Genomic DNA, 17418 nt, shown 5'->3' on the forward strand with positions numbered 1-17418 from the left:
GGTGATCTGGGTGTCCTACGAGTCATGGCTGTGGGATTAACATGGATTTTCCTGGAAACTGTTTCTGTACAAAGCAGAAAGGACACTTACATGTTGGTACTGCTAACGCCGGCCCTGGTTTTTCATGTGTCTGACCTAGGAGACTGATCTGATTTTTACAAACCTTGCTGCTTGGGACTCCAAAAGGGCTCCAGAAAATTGGGGAGCAGTGAGCCCCCATATCTGCCATCCCCTTCAAGTCATTTCTCCATTCTTCCCAGCACCTTCCCCGCATCGTTTCAAAGCTTTCTGAACAGGGTCAGCAGTGGGCTATCCCAGAGGACCCCTGTCGCCTTCCCCGCTGACATGTCTCCATCCACAGCTGCAGATTCCAGCAGAGGCAGTGTCCGCGCTGTCCCCCTCCAGCTGCCGGCCACGGCCCTTCCACCCAGATCAGGGCATCAGGCTGTGAAGGGACCTCTGGGCTGCTGGGATTAGAACGATTACCCCAGATGGCGAGATCTCCTCGTGCCGGCGACCACCCCGCCTCTGACTGGTCGAAGCAGAAGAGAAAGTGCTGTTTGGGGCTGATATTGGTTGCCTCGTTAGAACTGCCAAGGCCATGGCTCTCAGCGCTGCTCCTCAAATGCAAAACTTTTTCTCTCTGTTGTTATTGGGATGACACATAGCCAAGGAAAAGGGAGCGGGTGGGCACTTGCCCCCGCTGGGAGGACTCAGAAAAACTGGTATGTGATCCAAGATGTCAGAGGGAGAAGGGGGATCTGACTCCAGTGAGAACAGCGATTGCATCTGACTCCCGCCTGTCAGGGCCTCAGACACCCATCTCGTTGCCCAGCATCTCCTGAACATGTCCTGGACTGAGGGTGACCCAGAGGCGAGCTGCCAAGCAGGCTGCAGCCCCGCTCACCAACAGGGAGGGGCACCCGGCCATCCGCTGCTCAAGCAGCGTTCCAAAGCAGCATTCCGGGCAGCACGAGGCACAGCTATCTTTCCCCGAGCCCACCTTCTTGAGGTGTCTCAATCCTCGATGCACCCCTCGAGGCCCCTCGAGGTCCTGGGGCTGGCGCCAAGCAAGCTGATTCCTCCTGCGTGCTCAGAACTGAGCTCCCGTGTAAAGAAATAAACTCTGCAGAGCCAGGCAGCTCGCTGGCTGTGTCCAGGGCAGCAGTGTTGAGCCGTTTGGCACGTCTCTCCACCTGGCACCCACCCCTGGTGGTGCGAGCCAGGTCTAGTGCTTTGTGGGGGCTCATCACCAGCCATGGGTCAAGGTCCGTATGCTCAGGTGACCTCAGGAGGTCCTGGTGGTATTGGGATGCCCAGGGTGCACAGGGGTGTCCTGGGCTCATTAATGGCCCCCAAAGATGTCCACAACCCTATCATTGGAACCTGTGAGTGTCACCTTATACAGCAAATGGGATTTTGCAGATGTGATCAAATATAGGATTCTGAGATAGGAAGATTATCCTTGATTATCCAGGCGGGTCCAAGGTAATCACAAGGGTCCTTACAAGAGGGAGGCAGACGGAGACTGACTGTAGAAGAGGAGATGTGTTGATGGAGGCAAAAGGCTGGGGTGATACCAAGAAGGGGCCATGGAACATAAGTGGCCTTTCCATTTTCCACGGAAATGGCAAGGAAACAGATTGGCCCCTAGAACCTTCAGAAGGACCCTGCCCATCTAACACCTTGATTTCAGCCAAGCAAGACTGACTTTGGACTTCTGGCCTCCAGAACTATAAGAGAATAAACTTAAGTTGTTTGGAGCCATCAACTTTGTGGTCATCTGCTACAGTAGCCACAGGAAACATACAGGGGGCTTTTGAGACTGCCAAAGCCATGCTGGGGCTCGGGGACAGGGCAGGTTTTCCCTGGCTGTGTGCCGTCACCTCAGGCCCCAGCTGTCCTGACTGGGGCGTGTGCTCCACTGGGGCTGCACCAAATCCTCAGACGTGGTCAGGAGTGGGTGGATGGGCGCCTTTGTCCCAGCACTTGAGGCTGGCACCCCGGGAAGGCTGTCCAGCAGGAGGCTCCTGTCGTGACTGCAGGATGTCTCCTTCCAATTACACAACCCTGGGCTCAGATGTGGCTCTGTCCCTGTGTGCTGGGAAAACATCCGCTTCCCCTCCCCGTCCTGGGCCTGGGAGTGGGGGAAGCCCCCAGCCTATCACCCCCGAGGGTCTGGCCGCGGGTGGCTGTGTCAGCCACGCAAGCCCTCTTGTTTGGGGGAGCCTGGGGCCATGAGGTTTAGATCAGCGCCTGCTGTCCCTGAGAACATGCAGTCCGTGCGGGCCTTGACTGATTGATCTCATTGACTTCCCTGGCTACGGGCCACACAGCCCCACCCGCTACCAACAAATAAATCGACTTGGCTGAGCCAGCCTTGATGCTGGGAGCCACTGCTGCCTTGTTAAACATGCACTTAGGTGCCCAAGACGAGGACACAGAGGAGACCTGCCTGGCTGGGAATCCAACGAGGACACTGCTGCGGGCCTGGCGTGGGATGGGACCGGGCTGGTGACTGCAGGGCTGGTGCTCGGGCAGAAGGCTTGGCACGAGCAGAGGGAGCCAGCTGCTGGCCTCCTGGCCCCAGCCCCGGGGTGAGGCACACGGCTGTGCTCAGGCCTGTCTGGCCTGTGTTTGTTTACCTTTGGGGACCCCTGTGGTTCACAGAGGGCAGGAGGAGGCTTACACAAACACCACACACAGAATGGAAAAGGAAAAGGAAAAAACCATCTGGCCTCCATTTTCATATACATGAGGACAGGAGGATGAAGCAGAGTCCTCCACAGGGACTGAAGCTGAGCTGCCCTTTGGCTTCCCACTGGCCAAAGCAAAAAGGGAAACGTGGCAGCTGCAGGAACCTCACGGCCGGGGGCAGGCAGCAAGCGCTGGGCCAGGCACCTCACCTGCAAGGGCTCATTCCCTCCTCGCTACAAGGCAGGCTGTGACACCACCCAGAAGCAGGGCTGTAGAGCAACAGGGATGGAGGAAAGACACAACACGGTCCCCTCCAGAGCGGGAGCCAGGGACCGTGCCCTCCCCCAGCCACGGTGGCCATTCGGCGGGCCCCACCTGGCCTCCGCTGCAGCCACCGCCCTGTGGAGTCCCAGAACACAGCCCTCGCCGTCTCTGCCTGTCACGGCCTGACTCCCCACAGCCTTTGAGATGACACTGTGGGTCGCTGACTTCCAGGGGAAGGGGTCCCAAGCACCAGTGCCACAGGGGCCACATCTCCAGCCAGTCCTGTAAAATGAACTATCTGTTCTCATTAACAGCAGGCCCCTGGCTTAAAAAGAGAGATGCTGTGAGGTTTAAATCTTGCAAAGGATCAGAGTTTGGATCTTATAGTCTCAATCTGTGATGCAGGGAGGGGAAATCTCACTGGCAAAAGACCCTGACCACGAGAACTGCTGCAGTCCCTCCACCGCATGCAGCGGTCAGCACATCCCTCGAGCTTATTATATACAAGAGCTGTGAGGTCGGTTAACAGAGGCACACTCCCAAGGAAGCAAAGTAACTAGACTCTGCAGAGGCCAACAAAACACTCGTGGTGGCCCTGGTCACACTGTCCTGAGTGTCACTGATGCAGACTGTCACTGGCCACATCACTTTAATAATGACATTCTGCCAGCTTCTCAGCTCCAAGCCAGATCCTACGTCAGTGCTGGGAACGCAGAGAAGTAATCAAGGTTCTGATTCTAAAACAAAGCTGGGCTTGGTGTCTCACAGCCCTGGGGATTCCAAAGCTCCTTCCTCTCTATTGTTGCCTTTATCAGGACTATGACAATGCAGGACAGGTATTACCATTCCCATTTCACATCTGGGAGATGGGACCCAGCAAGACGGATGGACTCTAGGAGCTGCCAAGCACTGGGTGGTCCAGGGCAGGGTGGTGGGGGGTATGGCTGCCAACCTGGAGATGCCAGAGGGCTCGGGCCTCCCTCCTGTTGGAGGTTGCAACAGCTTCATGGCCAAGAGTGGCTCCTGCTCTCCAGACCCCCAGTTACCCAGGCCCCAATGTACTGGCCAAAAGGGTAGGGGCTTCCATTTATTCATGTTGTTTCATGACTGGGCTCATCGGGACTCAGGAATGTCCCCGTCCCTTGGTCTAGGCCAGCCGCCAGATCTGCAATAGTGAGACCCACGTTGCTGGGCCTGAAAGGTGGACATGCCTCAGTGGGGGGCGACCCAGAGGCACGAGCCAGGTCGGAGTCCTCTCCTGTCCCCAGCACCCTGCATGGGGCCTGATCCATCCATGAATAATAAACAATGAACAAAATCATTTGCCTGCTAATGTGGTTACCAGGGAAACCAGGGGGCAGCTGGGGATCTGGGGCAAGCAAGTCACCTGAGCAGCCAGATCCCAGGCCTGTGCTCCCTCTGTCTGCTTCCAGTCTGTCTCCCTTCCCAGATCTGAGCAGCCCGCTGCTGTCCACCCCTCTAACAACCTCCACCAGCCCAGCCTTGCAAACCAGGCAGATGGTGGGCTGAGGGGGTGAAGGACAGGTCCCTGACTATACCAAAGCCATGGGTGGACATGATGCATCCCTGGGTCCCCACCCTGAGCTGGTAAGGTGAGCACTGCCCAGACTGGGCGCCCCCTGCGTACGTCCCACCAAAGACCGCCGAGCTGCGGCCCAGAGGCTCACCTCGTACAGCAAACAGCCCAGGGACCAGATGTCGGACTTGAAGTTGTAGCCGTTTTCGTGGATCCTCTCTGGTGACATGTAGTACGGCGTCCCAACTGAAACACAGCAAGGGGCAGCTGCTTACGCCCTGTGCAGGGGCAGGGGCAGGAACACGGGAGGGGGATGGTGAAAGGGAGGGCACATGGGGCCTCAGGCCCTGAGCTGCCCCCTCTCCCTCTCTGGGCCTGTCCTCTTCTCTGTCAAATGAGAGGGTCGTACCAGATGGGAGCTTCCCACACTAGCAGGCATTGAAAGCACCCGAGGCACCAGGAACTCCAGCAGATCCCCAGGACCCACACAGACCTAAGAATCAGTCTGGGGTAAGCAGCTGGAGCTCAGTGTTTCTGCCATTGCCCAGGGGGATGGGAAGCAACTGACAATGTCCTTTAAGGTGATTGTTTGAATCCCGGAAGAGTCCGGATTAGGCTTTCAGCAGTGAAAAGCAAAGTCACGTTAACACGGACCAAGCATTTCCTAAGTGTCATCTCACCCATGTTCCCAACAGTCCCATGAGGAGACGTCCCCACTGATCAGATGGAGAAAGTGTGGGCAGCCCTGATCAACAACACTTGGCGTCGGCCGGCCGACATTTCTTAAACAGGATAGAAAAGGCACCAGCCATAAAAGACATGATGGGTAAATACCGCATTACAATTAGGAACTTCTTTAAAATGAGGAACTTCAGTTCATCAAAAGACACCATTCAGATCTGCGAAGGCAAGGCACAGACTGGAAGAAAATCGTCCCAACACGTCTGTCTGACAGTGGACTCACATACAGAATGTATTTTAAAACTTCTATAAATTGATAAGTAAAACAAGCCCCTTCTTCAAATGAGCAAGCCTTAAAGGGGCACTTCACAAAAGAGAATATCTAAATGACCAAAAAGCACAAGAAATGATATTATTGTCCCCAATACTCACCGGGGAAGTGTGAATGAAAAGCACAGCGAGGTGCGACTACACACCCACCTGAGTGGCTGAAGATAAAAAGCCACAGTGAAAAAAACAAAGTAGGCGATGTGCAGAGCCACCAGAGCTCTCACACGGCGCTGACAGGGACGGGACATGGTACAACCACCTTGGAAAACTGTTTGGCAGAATCTACTCAAGCTAAATGCTGCCAGCGCTATAACCCAGCAGTCCTACTCCTAGATCTATACTCAAGAGAAATGAGTGCTTCTGTCTGTCAAAAGACATGATGAAGAATGTGCACAGTGGCTTTATCTGTTAAGAGCCAAAAACTGGAGTCACGTGTCCATCAACAGGAGACTGGACACATTGATAAGCTGTGGTCTATCGAGACAATGGAATACTATGCAGGAATGAAAAAGAACAAAACTCGGGTACACGCAACAAAATGGATCGATCTCACAGAATGCTGAGTGACAGAAGTCGGGCACAAAACAGCGACACTGCTTGATCCTATTTCTATGAAGTTCAATAACAGTAAATGCTACTCTATGGGAGTCGTGACCAGGAAAGGGCTCAAGGGATACTTCCAAAAGCTTGTGGAAAAATAGAATGAAAAGATAATACGAATCTTTCCATGAACCTTTTAACCCTCATGTGTATATTACACCTCAATTAAAAAGTGAAAATGAAGGAAGCTTTTGATTGGTGAGGACAGGGCTCTGCTGCCACGAGGAAAACCAGGGACTGCGGGGACTCTCCATAGGGTCCCTCTTCTTCCGGGAAAGGCCAACACTGAGGAAACTGCAGGGGTGTGTCCTGACCTTCCAGTCCCTGCGGGGCTGTCTCTGGGTAGAGGGGCACACTTTGAAGAGCTGGAAGTGTGCAAAGATGGGAAGATTTCCCAACAGACAGTGATCTCCCTGTCACAGGGGCATGTGAGCTATAGCAGACGGACTGAATTGGCAGACCCGGGGGGGGCCCAGGAACCTGGATTTGTCAACTGAGATTCTGATATCTGCCCATTTAGAGAATGATGGTTCTGGAGGCTACACAACCAGATTTTTAAGGTTGCTACATGGAGAACATTTTCACTGGCCTGGAGACGCCATGCCATGTGCTGGAGGCTGCTGTTCTAACCAGAGTCTGTGTGGGGAGCTGAAGCCAGCGTGGCAGAGGCTGAGCTTGTGATGTGCCCCATGACACGAGGAAGGAGGGACCCTGCACCACAGAAACACCCAGAACCCCGGGAGGAGAACAGGCTATTTATTCAGGGAGCTGCACTCAGAAAGCAATGGGCTCGGGCTTCAGAAGTTCATGGGCAAAAGATGTTTGGGAGCAAACACAGGCTGGGCAGCTTTTCATTTTGCCAAGGAAGGGCATTTAAAAAACACAAAACTCCCAACTACCATTTAGTGTCACTATTATTTCTAAATGAAAAGACAGTTTAACTCTAGAAAAAGTAGAAAGCCCATAATCTCAAGATCAAGGACAGTCCTTTACAGTGAAAGAGTTTCATTTTGAGCCCTTTATTATATTCTCATTTTTCTCATCTCATTGGAGATGGATGAACAAGTCTGCCTTGCCCAACGGAGAGAGGCCGTGAACGGTGTTGGAAACCACTGCTCTGGGCTGTGAGCTCCTGGAGGCACGACCTTGCCTGCCGAGGTGTCCCAGTGCCCCGCACAGGACAGCCACCACAGGTGCCTTGCAAGTGTCCACCCACTGAGTCACCGAGGCATCCACACACTACCAGTGTGTGTCAGTGTGACACTTCTGTCCTGCTGCTGAATGCACTGCTTAACTGTTGGCGGCCTGAGAGGGACGATCTTTAGGAGCTCGAGTCCAAAACGTGATGATTGCTTTATCAGGACACCAAGCATCCTTTCATGGCCATAATCCCTAAACAAGGACAGTAGCCGTCACCCAAAGACATGGTTTTGAGAAATGTGTCCTCCTATATGTGTATTTTATGGCTGAAATCAGGGGGCTAATTGCTCTACGGAAGAAAGAGCTGTCAGTCAACACACGAATCTCTGTGGGATTCTGCTGCGGAAGCAAATTGCGACTTCTAGTAGCAACACCTTGTATATTTTGGTCATGAGGGAGCAAAAGGAAATGAACAGCCAAGCGTGAAGCGGATGACTCATCATGGCCAAACCTCAGGGTGAAATCTAAACAGTTCTCGGTCAACAGTGGGAACCTCAGGACAAGTGTGAGTGGAGCCCGGCACCCGGGCGCTATGGATGGACGTGCCTGCAGGCTGGACGAGGACATGGGCCGATGGGGTCCACACAGGGATGGCAGAGGAGAGAAGGAGGTCAGAGGTCCCGTCCCCAGTGAGGGACAGTAGTGTCTGACTGTGCTACACTCCTAAGAGCCCTGGCCAAGCCCCCTCCTGGCTGGCCGCGACAGCAATTCCCACCCTCAGTCTGTCCTCTGCTCACTTGAGATCTGCCTGAGTCTCCACATGAGGGACTCTGGGTGGAGAGATGACCCGCAGAGTGGCCAGGGCTTTGGCCCGGGACTGCCTTGGTCAGGCCTGACAGTGAGGTCTTTGAGCCCCTGGCCCCCAGCCCACGTCCCCGCACACCTGCCACCCCAGCCCAACCCCAGCCTGCTCTTCCATCCGCCTCTGTGCCTTTGCACATGCTGTCCCCCTTCCCACCCGCTGGGATCCTTGAAGGTCCAGCTTAAACTCCCTCCCCCGGCCAGGGGAACCAGCTGCTCAATAGGCCTGAACATTTGATTTGTCCCTCTGTCCTGTCACCACTTTCTCCCTCTGCCAGGCTCTGAGGCAGGCCGACACCGTGCTCCAGGTCCCTGCCTCAGCCCAGCTTGGGGCAAAAGCCTGGGGCTTGCAGGGAGAGAAGGTTGGAGGCACTGCCACCCCGTGCCCTCCACTCTCCACCCCAAGCCTCTGCCCCCTCGCTGCTCTTTCCGCTTTTTCCCCAGTTTCCACTGGTGTTAAGGAAAAAAAGGCAAACACCTAAATGTAATTTGGAACCCTCCTTTAAGATGCCAGTGCTGTATACACCATGCACCCATCACACATCCGTCTGTCCATCTGTCCATCCACAATTGTTCACCTATTGTCTGCCCACCCATCCATCCATCGTCCACACTTTCGTCCATCACCCATTCTTCCATCCATCAGTCTGTCCATCTAGCATCTGCCCATCCAACCATCTATCCACCCCCTGTTCACCCATCCATCCATCCATCCACCTCCATCCAATCTGAACTGAGCCCTGATGCTGTGCTGGGACCTGGCAGGAGTGAGCCCATCAGGAGGTAGTGAGTTGCCTACCCCAGGAAGTCTCCAGAAGGAGCCAGCTGACCACACATATCAAAGAAAGTCTAGACTGATCAGTGGCCACAGCTGACCCACCTAGAGGGGCTTGTTAAAAATCTAGGTCTGCAGCCCAACCCCAGACCTGTGGGATCAGAATCTCCAGGGGTGGAAGTGGGACACCTGCATCGCTCACAAGCTCCGGGGGCTTCTGATGCATGTTACAGTCTGAGAGGAGCTGCTGCAAAGCCTCACCACCCACCTGTTCATTCTTTCAGATGCTCAGTAAACATCTGTGGAACAAAAAAATAAATTCATGAAGCGTCAACTGAGGGAGATTTGGCCCATCCTGTGCCAGGCACTGGGCCCTCATATCCCCGTCTCCTGGCAGATTCTCCAGTCCCCAGACCCCAAGGAGGGGCTGCTCCCCCTTGGTCTGTGCATCTTAAAGTTGGGGTATTCTGCCTGCCTGGGTGGGGGAGTGTCCAAGACTTGTGCAGCAGTGCATGAAGCTGCAGGGGTAGACACTGCCCCTCTTTCTGTGATGCCAGCTTCATCTGGGAATAAGTCATGTAAAGCCTGGTTTTTATACTGACAACAAACACTCAAACATCACATCACGGAGCACAATGCATAACTTGCATGAGTTTTAAAGATAAAACAAGAGACTTCAAAGAAATCCCAAGCTTGCAGCAGGCCACTGGAGGAGGGGTCCCCAGGCCCCAGGGGAGCAGTGACTCTGGGGAAGGGTGGGAGAAGCTGGCAGGAGGAGGTGCCTCCTCAGACAGGGGCCCTGCCCAGGGGGCCCTCTGTGGGCAGCACAGCAGGGACCTTCTCTCCCCACCCACCCCATGACAGTGACAGTGATGCTCAGACGCAGAGGGAGAGCCCTGCACAGCCTTGGTCTCAGTCCTCACAGAGGGGGATGGAGCTGAGCTTCTGAATAAGGAGCCCAACAAACCCTGACCTTCCCGGAGTCTTTACCTACAACTCCTCGATTTCAAACCTGGCAGATATCAGAGGAGACTGCAGGACCTCAAAGGAGGCTGATTAAAGAGGCCCCGCTTCCCCGCCACGCGCCACTCCTGTCAAAACAAACTTTGCTGCATTTTGAAATGCTCGCGGAGTTTGAGACATGTTCATTTGATACGAAGAAGGCAGATTTCACATGAAGGAGAGGCTGGTGTCTGCCAGCTGCCCCCTTCCCCAGATGGTGGTTTTGAAAACGACTGGAGAAACGTGGTCTGGTTGCCGGCATCCATCCACCAGTCGGGACTTCGGGCTGGACGTCTGTATGTTGGTGCTGAATCCTCCAAGGGACAGGCAGGGGCGTGCGGAGCTGGACCTGGCTGGGTTTGACCCACTTTGGATATAGCTCGCTAGCTGAGAATGGCAATTCTTTTGCAGCCTCAGTTTCCCCATCAGTAAAACAGAGGGTCCTCCCCTCTACCCTTCAGAGCCTTGGTTTCCCTCTGGAAAATGGGACGTGACTATTAGACAGTGCTTGGTTCATGATGAAGACTAAATGGATTTTCTCCCCAGGCTGAAAGTTTCACAAGCACAGGGGCCAGGTCCTCCCAGGGAGCAGCCCAGGGCCTGGCTCAAATCCTTGTTGAATGAATGAATGAACAAATGAATGAGCTGCATCCTAGGCTCTGATCGACTCCTCCATTGCTGTCCCCTTAACACCTTCCCACCCTCTCTGGCATCAGCTCATCTCTTTCTAACAGTTTGTGCCCCTGAAAAGGCCGGGAATGTGGCAGACGAGTCACCACATGTGACCTCCCATGACCTCCCACCCAGGTGTCGGAGCTCAGAGCCTCGGTCCAAACTCAGGTTTGCGATCTATCCGCCAAAGCGGGTTTTCTGGGCCAAAGGGACTGGCAGGATTGTTCCCAGACATCCTGCTGCTGGGATGGTGTGTGGGACAGGGCTGAGACAGGAGGAGGCCTGGGACTCATCCGCACAATCCTGTGCCTGCGGTAATGCGCATCCCCAGGGCTGCCTGGCTGTGAGGATGACCCATCCGCTTGGCAAACATCCCATGAGGCCACCAGTGCCGGGCCTGGGTGCAGACAGCACAACACAGCTGGTACACAGGAAGGAGAGGAGGCTCCACCCTCCCCCAGGGGCCCATGACAAGCCCCCAGGTTCCTCGCTGACATTTGCCGCTGGCGAGATTGGATGGGCTCTCCCCTGTGTCATGGGCACTTGGAGCCGTGGATGTCCCCTGCACCAGGAGATCTTTCTAGGGACCCTCTCTCGACCCCTTCTCTGGGCACCCACAAGCCCAGCTCAATTCTTCCCTGCCCTGGGCTGGTGTATTCGGTCCTGGGCTGACTCCTCACAGGGCTCCAGTACCTGCCAGCCAGGTGACCACAGGGATGTGGTCTCACCTCTCTGAGCCTCAGTTTCTTTTTCTGTAAAACGGAGATAACAAGCCTTATTGTGATGATTCTTTAAAAAGCAAAATGTTTTTCAAACATTTTTTGTAGCCTCGTTTTCTTTGTTAACGCACCTTTTCAGTGAGTCCAGTGGCTACAGAACACTGAAGTAAAGGACAGCTCTCGGAGGGGCTGAGGTGGCCCCAATCCCAGTGGCCCTGGGCTCCTCAAGGTAGAGTTTAGAATCACACAGGCCAGCACCTGCCTGCATGCAGTGGGCCCTCAGGAGGCGGTTCCACCTGTCCCCTCACCATGCGACTTGGTACTGACCGTGTCTGCCCTTCAGCCAGTCTGGGGCCCCTTGAAAGCAGGGAAGGCTGCATAATCGCATGTCCCCTGCACACAGCCCAGGGCCAGGGCAGTCGGCTCAGGTCAGGAGAAGGAAAGCACTTGTGCCCTGTAGCCAGGCCAAGCACTGGGGTCTGGCATGCTTGGGCTGCTTGTAGCTGATGGTGTCGCCCCGAACCACAGCTGCTCCTCCAACCCCGAGAAGTGGCGTGGGCCCTGCACAGCCATGGGTGTGGGCAGCCTCTCTTCCCACCCCTAATGCCAGCCCAAGGCTGCCCTGTCACCACCACCGAGAGAGCAGGGCCCGCTCTCCTGGCCCCACAATTTGTCTTGCAGCTGTGCCATTGCTCGGAGCGAGACACTTGCTTGTAGCTTGTGAGCTGTGTATAGGCAAATCTTTCATTTTTCTTTCATTACGCCGGCGTGTACTGTCACTTAATTTTTATGTATGCAATCCTTCCTGACAAATATGATCTGCTGCCTGGTAATTCGTCTGACGCTCATTCTGTTCCGCGCTCTAATTACGGCTCCTATTCCTGACACCGAGGCAGTCGCTCTGCCACTGCTGGGTACCGCACCTGTCAGCACAACCATGGCACTGACTAATGCCCTTTCATGCCAGCCTTGTGTTAGCAAATACAGATACAGGGAGGGGACCAAGAGAAGGGGAGGCAGGAGAATATCAGATTTGCATAAGCCCAGATTTCGGGTCAGCAGCCTTAGGAGACGAGGTGGTTACCGGGGCAACGTGGCTACTGCCACAGCATTCCCACATAGTAGGTGCACATTAGATGCGGTGGATGCAGAATTCATACCCACGCACAGAGTGTGAAGGGGCCTCTGCCCCATGTCCTTCCTGAGTCACGATGCTCTGGTAATTAGCTCAATCCCCTGCCTGGCCTGATGTGTACGTAGAATCTCGCTGTGGAAGGGTCTTGGCTCTGTGCTGTCACTTGTATCTTGGCTCTGCGCTGTCACCTGTGGGTGCAGAGGCAGGCCCTTGGTTCTGGGAGCATGTCCTGCAAACAGGGCCTTGCAGAGCCCCCGGGCAAGGCTCAGCTCAATGGGCATCTCCTGGATGCTGGGCACATGGCCCAGAGCAGGGACAGATCCCAGGAGGGCTCCTTCTACCCATCACACGGCCCGGTCAGCTGCTCCGAGGCCTCAGGAAGAGCCCAGCTTACGAGGACGGCCTTTTCCTCAAGTTCCAATTCCTTCTCATTAATATAATAAGTGCACCAGTCCAAGTCGATAAAATCACACTGTCGGACGAGACGCTATCTGTGCCCGTTCCTAATGATGCGATCCTAACCCGCTGTGACGGAGTGCTGCAGTCCTTCCCGCAGTGGACCGAGGAAGGCCCAGGCCTGACTGACAGGGGACAGGAGGCAGCGGTTTCAATTCCCCTCTTGGATTCTTTGGATCCAAGTTCTCTTTGGATTTTTTGGCCTTTTTGCAGCTCTTAAACCAGCTAGGTAAACGGTCCAAAACCGACGGAAACACTTTTTCACATAAGAAGTGTCTGAGGGGACCAGTAAAGACAAGGTTTCCTTCCAGCAACAAAGTGGGCAGCCAGGGTTTCCAGAGGGAGGTTCCACTGCTATCCTCCGAGACCCCCAGCCCTGGCCTTCTGGAAGGTGCCTGGGCTCTGGCAGGAGGGGCCTGCGTCTGGGTCCTGGCTCTGCTGCCATGTGGCCTGGGAGGAAATCACTCAAGCTCCCTGGATTTTCGATTCCTCGTCTGCAGCAAACAAGGATCCTGTGGCCTCTCAAGGCTGTTAGAGGCAGGAATGGAGTCCCACATGTGCCCTGGGTGGCAGGTCCTTGCACATCCTTTTTTTAAAAAACTTTTTGTTTTTGCCATTGAGGTATTTTATTTTATGTTTTTTTCTGTTTATTTTTTTTAAAAGATAATTTATTATACGTATACGTGGGGTGCAAAGTTGACGTTCAATAGTTGTGTACAATGTGTGATGGTCAGATCAGGATAGCGAGCTTATTCATCACTGCAATACGGAATCATTCTTTGTGTCCCTTAACCAATTTCTCGTTAACCCTCGTCCCCTCCCGCTTTTCATTTCTAGTAATCACAGTTCTTTTCTCTCCTTCTAAAAGTTCACATCCTTTCCTCTGGAGCTATAGGAAGTGCTCCTGAGGCCTGGCCAGCTGTCCCCAAGGGTCGGGTGGGGATGAGAGTTTCAAAACAAACACCCCCCTCCCTACACACCTCCCACCCACACACGCTCTCTCCTATACACAGCTCAGAGCTGCTGATCTCCAGAGATATTACATTTCTCCCAATTGCAGGCTATATGCTGAGTCTCTAAGCCATCGGGACCTGTACGAACAGTGACAGTCTCCGTAGGAGAGTGTATCTTCCAGAAAGTACCTCTGCTGTCAGCAGAAGATGCTGTTTGCACACACAGATTGCCGCAGTCACTCAGGGCTGGGGGACGGGACACACCCTGGCTTGAGCTGTGAGTGGAGTGGGAATGAGGGAGAACAGAGCGGTTTCCAAGGGAGGTAGCTGGTGCACGTGGGGCGACTCCCTCCTGTCCACACGGGGTGTGTCTGCCCAGGTCTGGGGCTGCACACAGGAGGTGAGCCTCGGGAGCACCTTCCTCTGCCAACGCTCCTCAAAGAGCCGGAGCTGGCTCTGGGGAAAGCAGGAGGCCCCATCCACCCCCTGGGCCTCTGCAGAACGTTCTACAGGGCAGCCATGGTGAAACCCTGATGCGCCCTGTTGTAATGCACAGGAGACCCTATTTCCATCTTCCACTGGGGTGCCTTGTTGGTTCTTATGTTCATATCAAATGAAAAACTCCCTCGTTCATCATTGCAAGTTTCCATTCAGTTACACCCCAGCATAGGATTCTGAAGCTCACCATTGCTTCACATGACCCGAAACACAGATCTGACCAAGTCTCTTCCCTAGACCTGCCCTTCAGTGCGGCCTGAGCTCCCAGGACAGTGTCCAGCCCACCCGGCTCAGCATTCAAGGCCCTGCCCGCCTTTCTTACCCCTCCTCCTGCAGCCCTCCCAGGACCCAGCCACGAGCCACCCACGCAGCCTCACCCTATTCCCTTTCCTGGAGCGCTGTCCCCTCCCCCTCCCTGTCCCACCAGCATCTGTTCACCCCCCACAGTCCAGCTACAAGGTCGCCTCCTCCCGGGTGAGGGCCTGGCCCCCACAGCTTCAAAACTGCCCATTCAGAAGCCAAAAACTGGAAACAGCTCAAATGTCCACCCCCAGGGGATAGACTGAGTGTGGTGCATTGAGGATGGAGAACCATATGGCAACAGTAGGGCCGGGAGGCCCCAGCCGGGCTCCTCCAGCCTCAGTTTCCTCCTCTCGGAGTCCCTATTCTGAATAGACGAGTAACTTCTAGCACTCAAGAAAGGTGTTTTCTTGCACTAACCAAAGGCATGTGGGGAATGTTTGCATCTTGCTACACGGTCAACAGGATCCCCCTTACCTAGAGAGTGGGCTGCGGTGGTCTCAGAGCTGAAGAAGCGGCCCAGACCGAGGTCACCAAGCTTCACGACGCCCGTGGCTGTGATGAACACGTTGGCAGGCTTGATATCTGCAGGGGAAGGAGGTGGGGAGGGAGGGCCTTTCAGGCGACGCGTCCTGTCCCCTCAGAGTGACGCCCTGCCTGGCTGCTCAGCGCTGGCTACGGGACTGGGAAATGGACCTCTCTCTCTGAGCCTCAGTTTCTTCATCTGTAAAATGGGTCTAACTTCACCTACTTCACAGGGCAGCTGTGAGGTCCAGGAGGGCAGGGACTTTTGTGCTTTTGTCTTTTTCTTTTTTACATCTGTATCCCCCGTGCCTAGAATAGTGCCTAGCACACAGTAGGTGCTCAGTACAAACTGTGTGACAAACGGACGAAGCACTCTGTGAGGTCACCTGTGCTGTACCCCAGTGACTAGGGCACTGCCTCGCATACAGGAGACACCAATAAATACAGGTCGAGAGAATGAAGGGAGGAATCAGTGAGGTAACCGGACTCAGGTCCCCAGCACCCTGCCTGGCACCCAGCACCCCTTCCTCACAACTCGGGATGATGTCAACTTTTGAAGACAATCCTTTGTCAGTGTCTCACCTTTTTGTCCAGCCAACTCCTACTAAGATGTCAAAGCCCATATGAAAGTTCTCTTCCTGGGGAACTGGCCATGTTTGGGCTGTCTGTGCTGGCTCCGGGCTGGTGTTAGGGACTGGGGACAGTGGGCTGAGCATGGCCCCCATTCCCTGGGGCTCACGTAACTATCTAGCACCGGGTGCCTCCACCATGGGAGGTCCCTGACACAGGGCACGTGTGTGTGGCGTTGCTGGAAGCCCAACTGCCTGGAGAATACAAAGTGGTCCAAGTTCCCCAAGGGGGCTCCCTGAGGAGCCTGGAGGAGCCAAAGAGAAGCTTCTCCCTGGGCCCAGGGCACGTGGCTTCCCACAGGTCCCTGCCCCCAGGTCCTGGCGGGGTGGCACGTACCTCGGTGCATCACCCGGCGTGAGTGCATGTGCTCCACGGCGCTGCACAGCTGCACGAAGTACTTCCACACCGTCCTCTCGGGGATGAGCCGCTTCTGCTTCTTAAAGTACTGCAGTGGGGGAGACAGACAGATGGACAGGCCCAGGTGAGCGGGCTTCAAGGAGGGTGAATGCAGGGTGCTGTTCCTGTCCTGCCTACAGCGGGCAGCTGGCGCCTGGCATGGGGTGGGTGGTTAGGCTGCTAAACAAATAGTAAACATGGAAGCCAGAGTGCTGCGTTCACACCTCCCCTTCAGCCCACATCGTGCTCCGTGGTCACCCTGTCCCCCGACCCTGTGTGGCGAGCCCCGTGAGGGCAGGGCAGGCCTGGCCCAGCTGGGTGTCCTGGACAGTCTGCTTGGATGGATCCTGGACTGCAGATGCTGAAGCTGCTCTCCCTCACGTGCTCCTGGCATCTCCTGGACACACCCCCAACAGGGAGCTCCTTGCAGGAGTGCACTGCGTGTGGTCTCTCCCTGTCCCCAGCCCTGGCCTGGCTCAGGACGGCACCACCCACAACACATTTGGGGGTTAAATCACAGCTGCCACCACTTCCCTGGAGCTGGCACATCTCAGTGCAACGTGATTGTTACCAAATAGCGAGAACCTTGAGGAAGTGGACTCGACAATCTCAAGTGGACCCCCCAGTTTCTTTCTTTCTTTCTTTCTTTTTTTTAAAGATGACTGGTAAGGGGATCTTAACGCTTGACTTGGTGTTGTCAGCACCACACTCTCCCAAGTGAGCCACGGGCTGGCCCTAGGACCCCCCAGTTTCAACAGGCTTGAATCTACTTCATTGCCTGGAAAAACATATTTAATGTTCCAGAAAAAAACAAAAACAACCCCAACAAAACAACCCCCTCTAACCCCCCAGGCTACACTAAATGAGCTGTTAACTGACAGAAAGTCCTGGAAGGAGTAAGCCAGGAGCCACGGTTCAGATCAACCTGGGTGAGGGCTGTCTCCTGGGTGCCACAGCTGGGGGTGGGTGGGGTATGACTCATACACCAGCTACCTAAGTAGTAGGATTTTTATTCAGTGGCTTCTAGCTTCAGAGCAGCCATCTCTCCCCAAAGCAGCCAGAAGTGACGCACCCCGAGGGCCCATTCGCCAGGGCAGCTGCTCTGGTGTAAGGAAGACGGGAACTGACCCAGGACAACTGGCCTGAGAAAGGGGCGTGGGCAGAAGAAAGGACAGGAGCTAACATCTGCTGAGGGCCTGCCCTGCTTGGCCACTGTGCTGGGCCCTAAGCAGGGAGGACTGTGCCCA

The 17418-nt window shown here is 54.8% G+C and overlaps 1 protein-coding gene across 1 annotated transcript in view; it reads right to left on the reverse strand.

The window, feature by feature from the left end:
• The window catches only part of NEK6 (NIMA related kinase 6), an 80524-nt gene that overhangs the window by 5108 nt on the left and 57998 nt on the right, over window positions 1-17418 (reverse strand). Inside the window, exons 6-8 of the mRNA XM_063082341.1 lie at window positions 16112-16220; window positions 15098-15205; window positions 4650-4744 (exon numbers count right to left, since the gene is read on the reverse strand). Of these exons, the coding sequence (XP_062938411.1) occupies window positions 4650-4744; window positions 15098-15205; window positions 16112-16220 (312 nt within the window). The remainder of the gene's footprint in view (window positions 1-4649; window positions 4745-15097; window positions 15206-16111; window positions 16221-17418) is intronic.

The sequence above is a fragment of the Cynocephalus volans genome, chromosome 17 (genome assembly GCF_027409185.1).
Source record: "Cynocephalus volans isolate mCynVol1 chromosome 17, mCynVol1.pri, whole genome shotgun sequence".
NCBI lineage: Eukaryota > Metazoa > Chordata > Mammalia > Dermoptera > Cynocephalidae > Cynocephalus > Cynocephalus volans.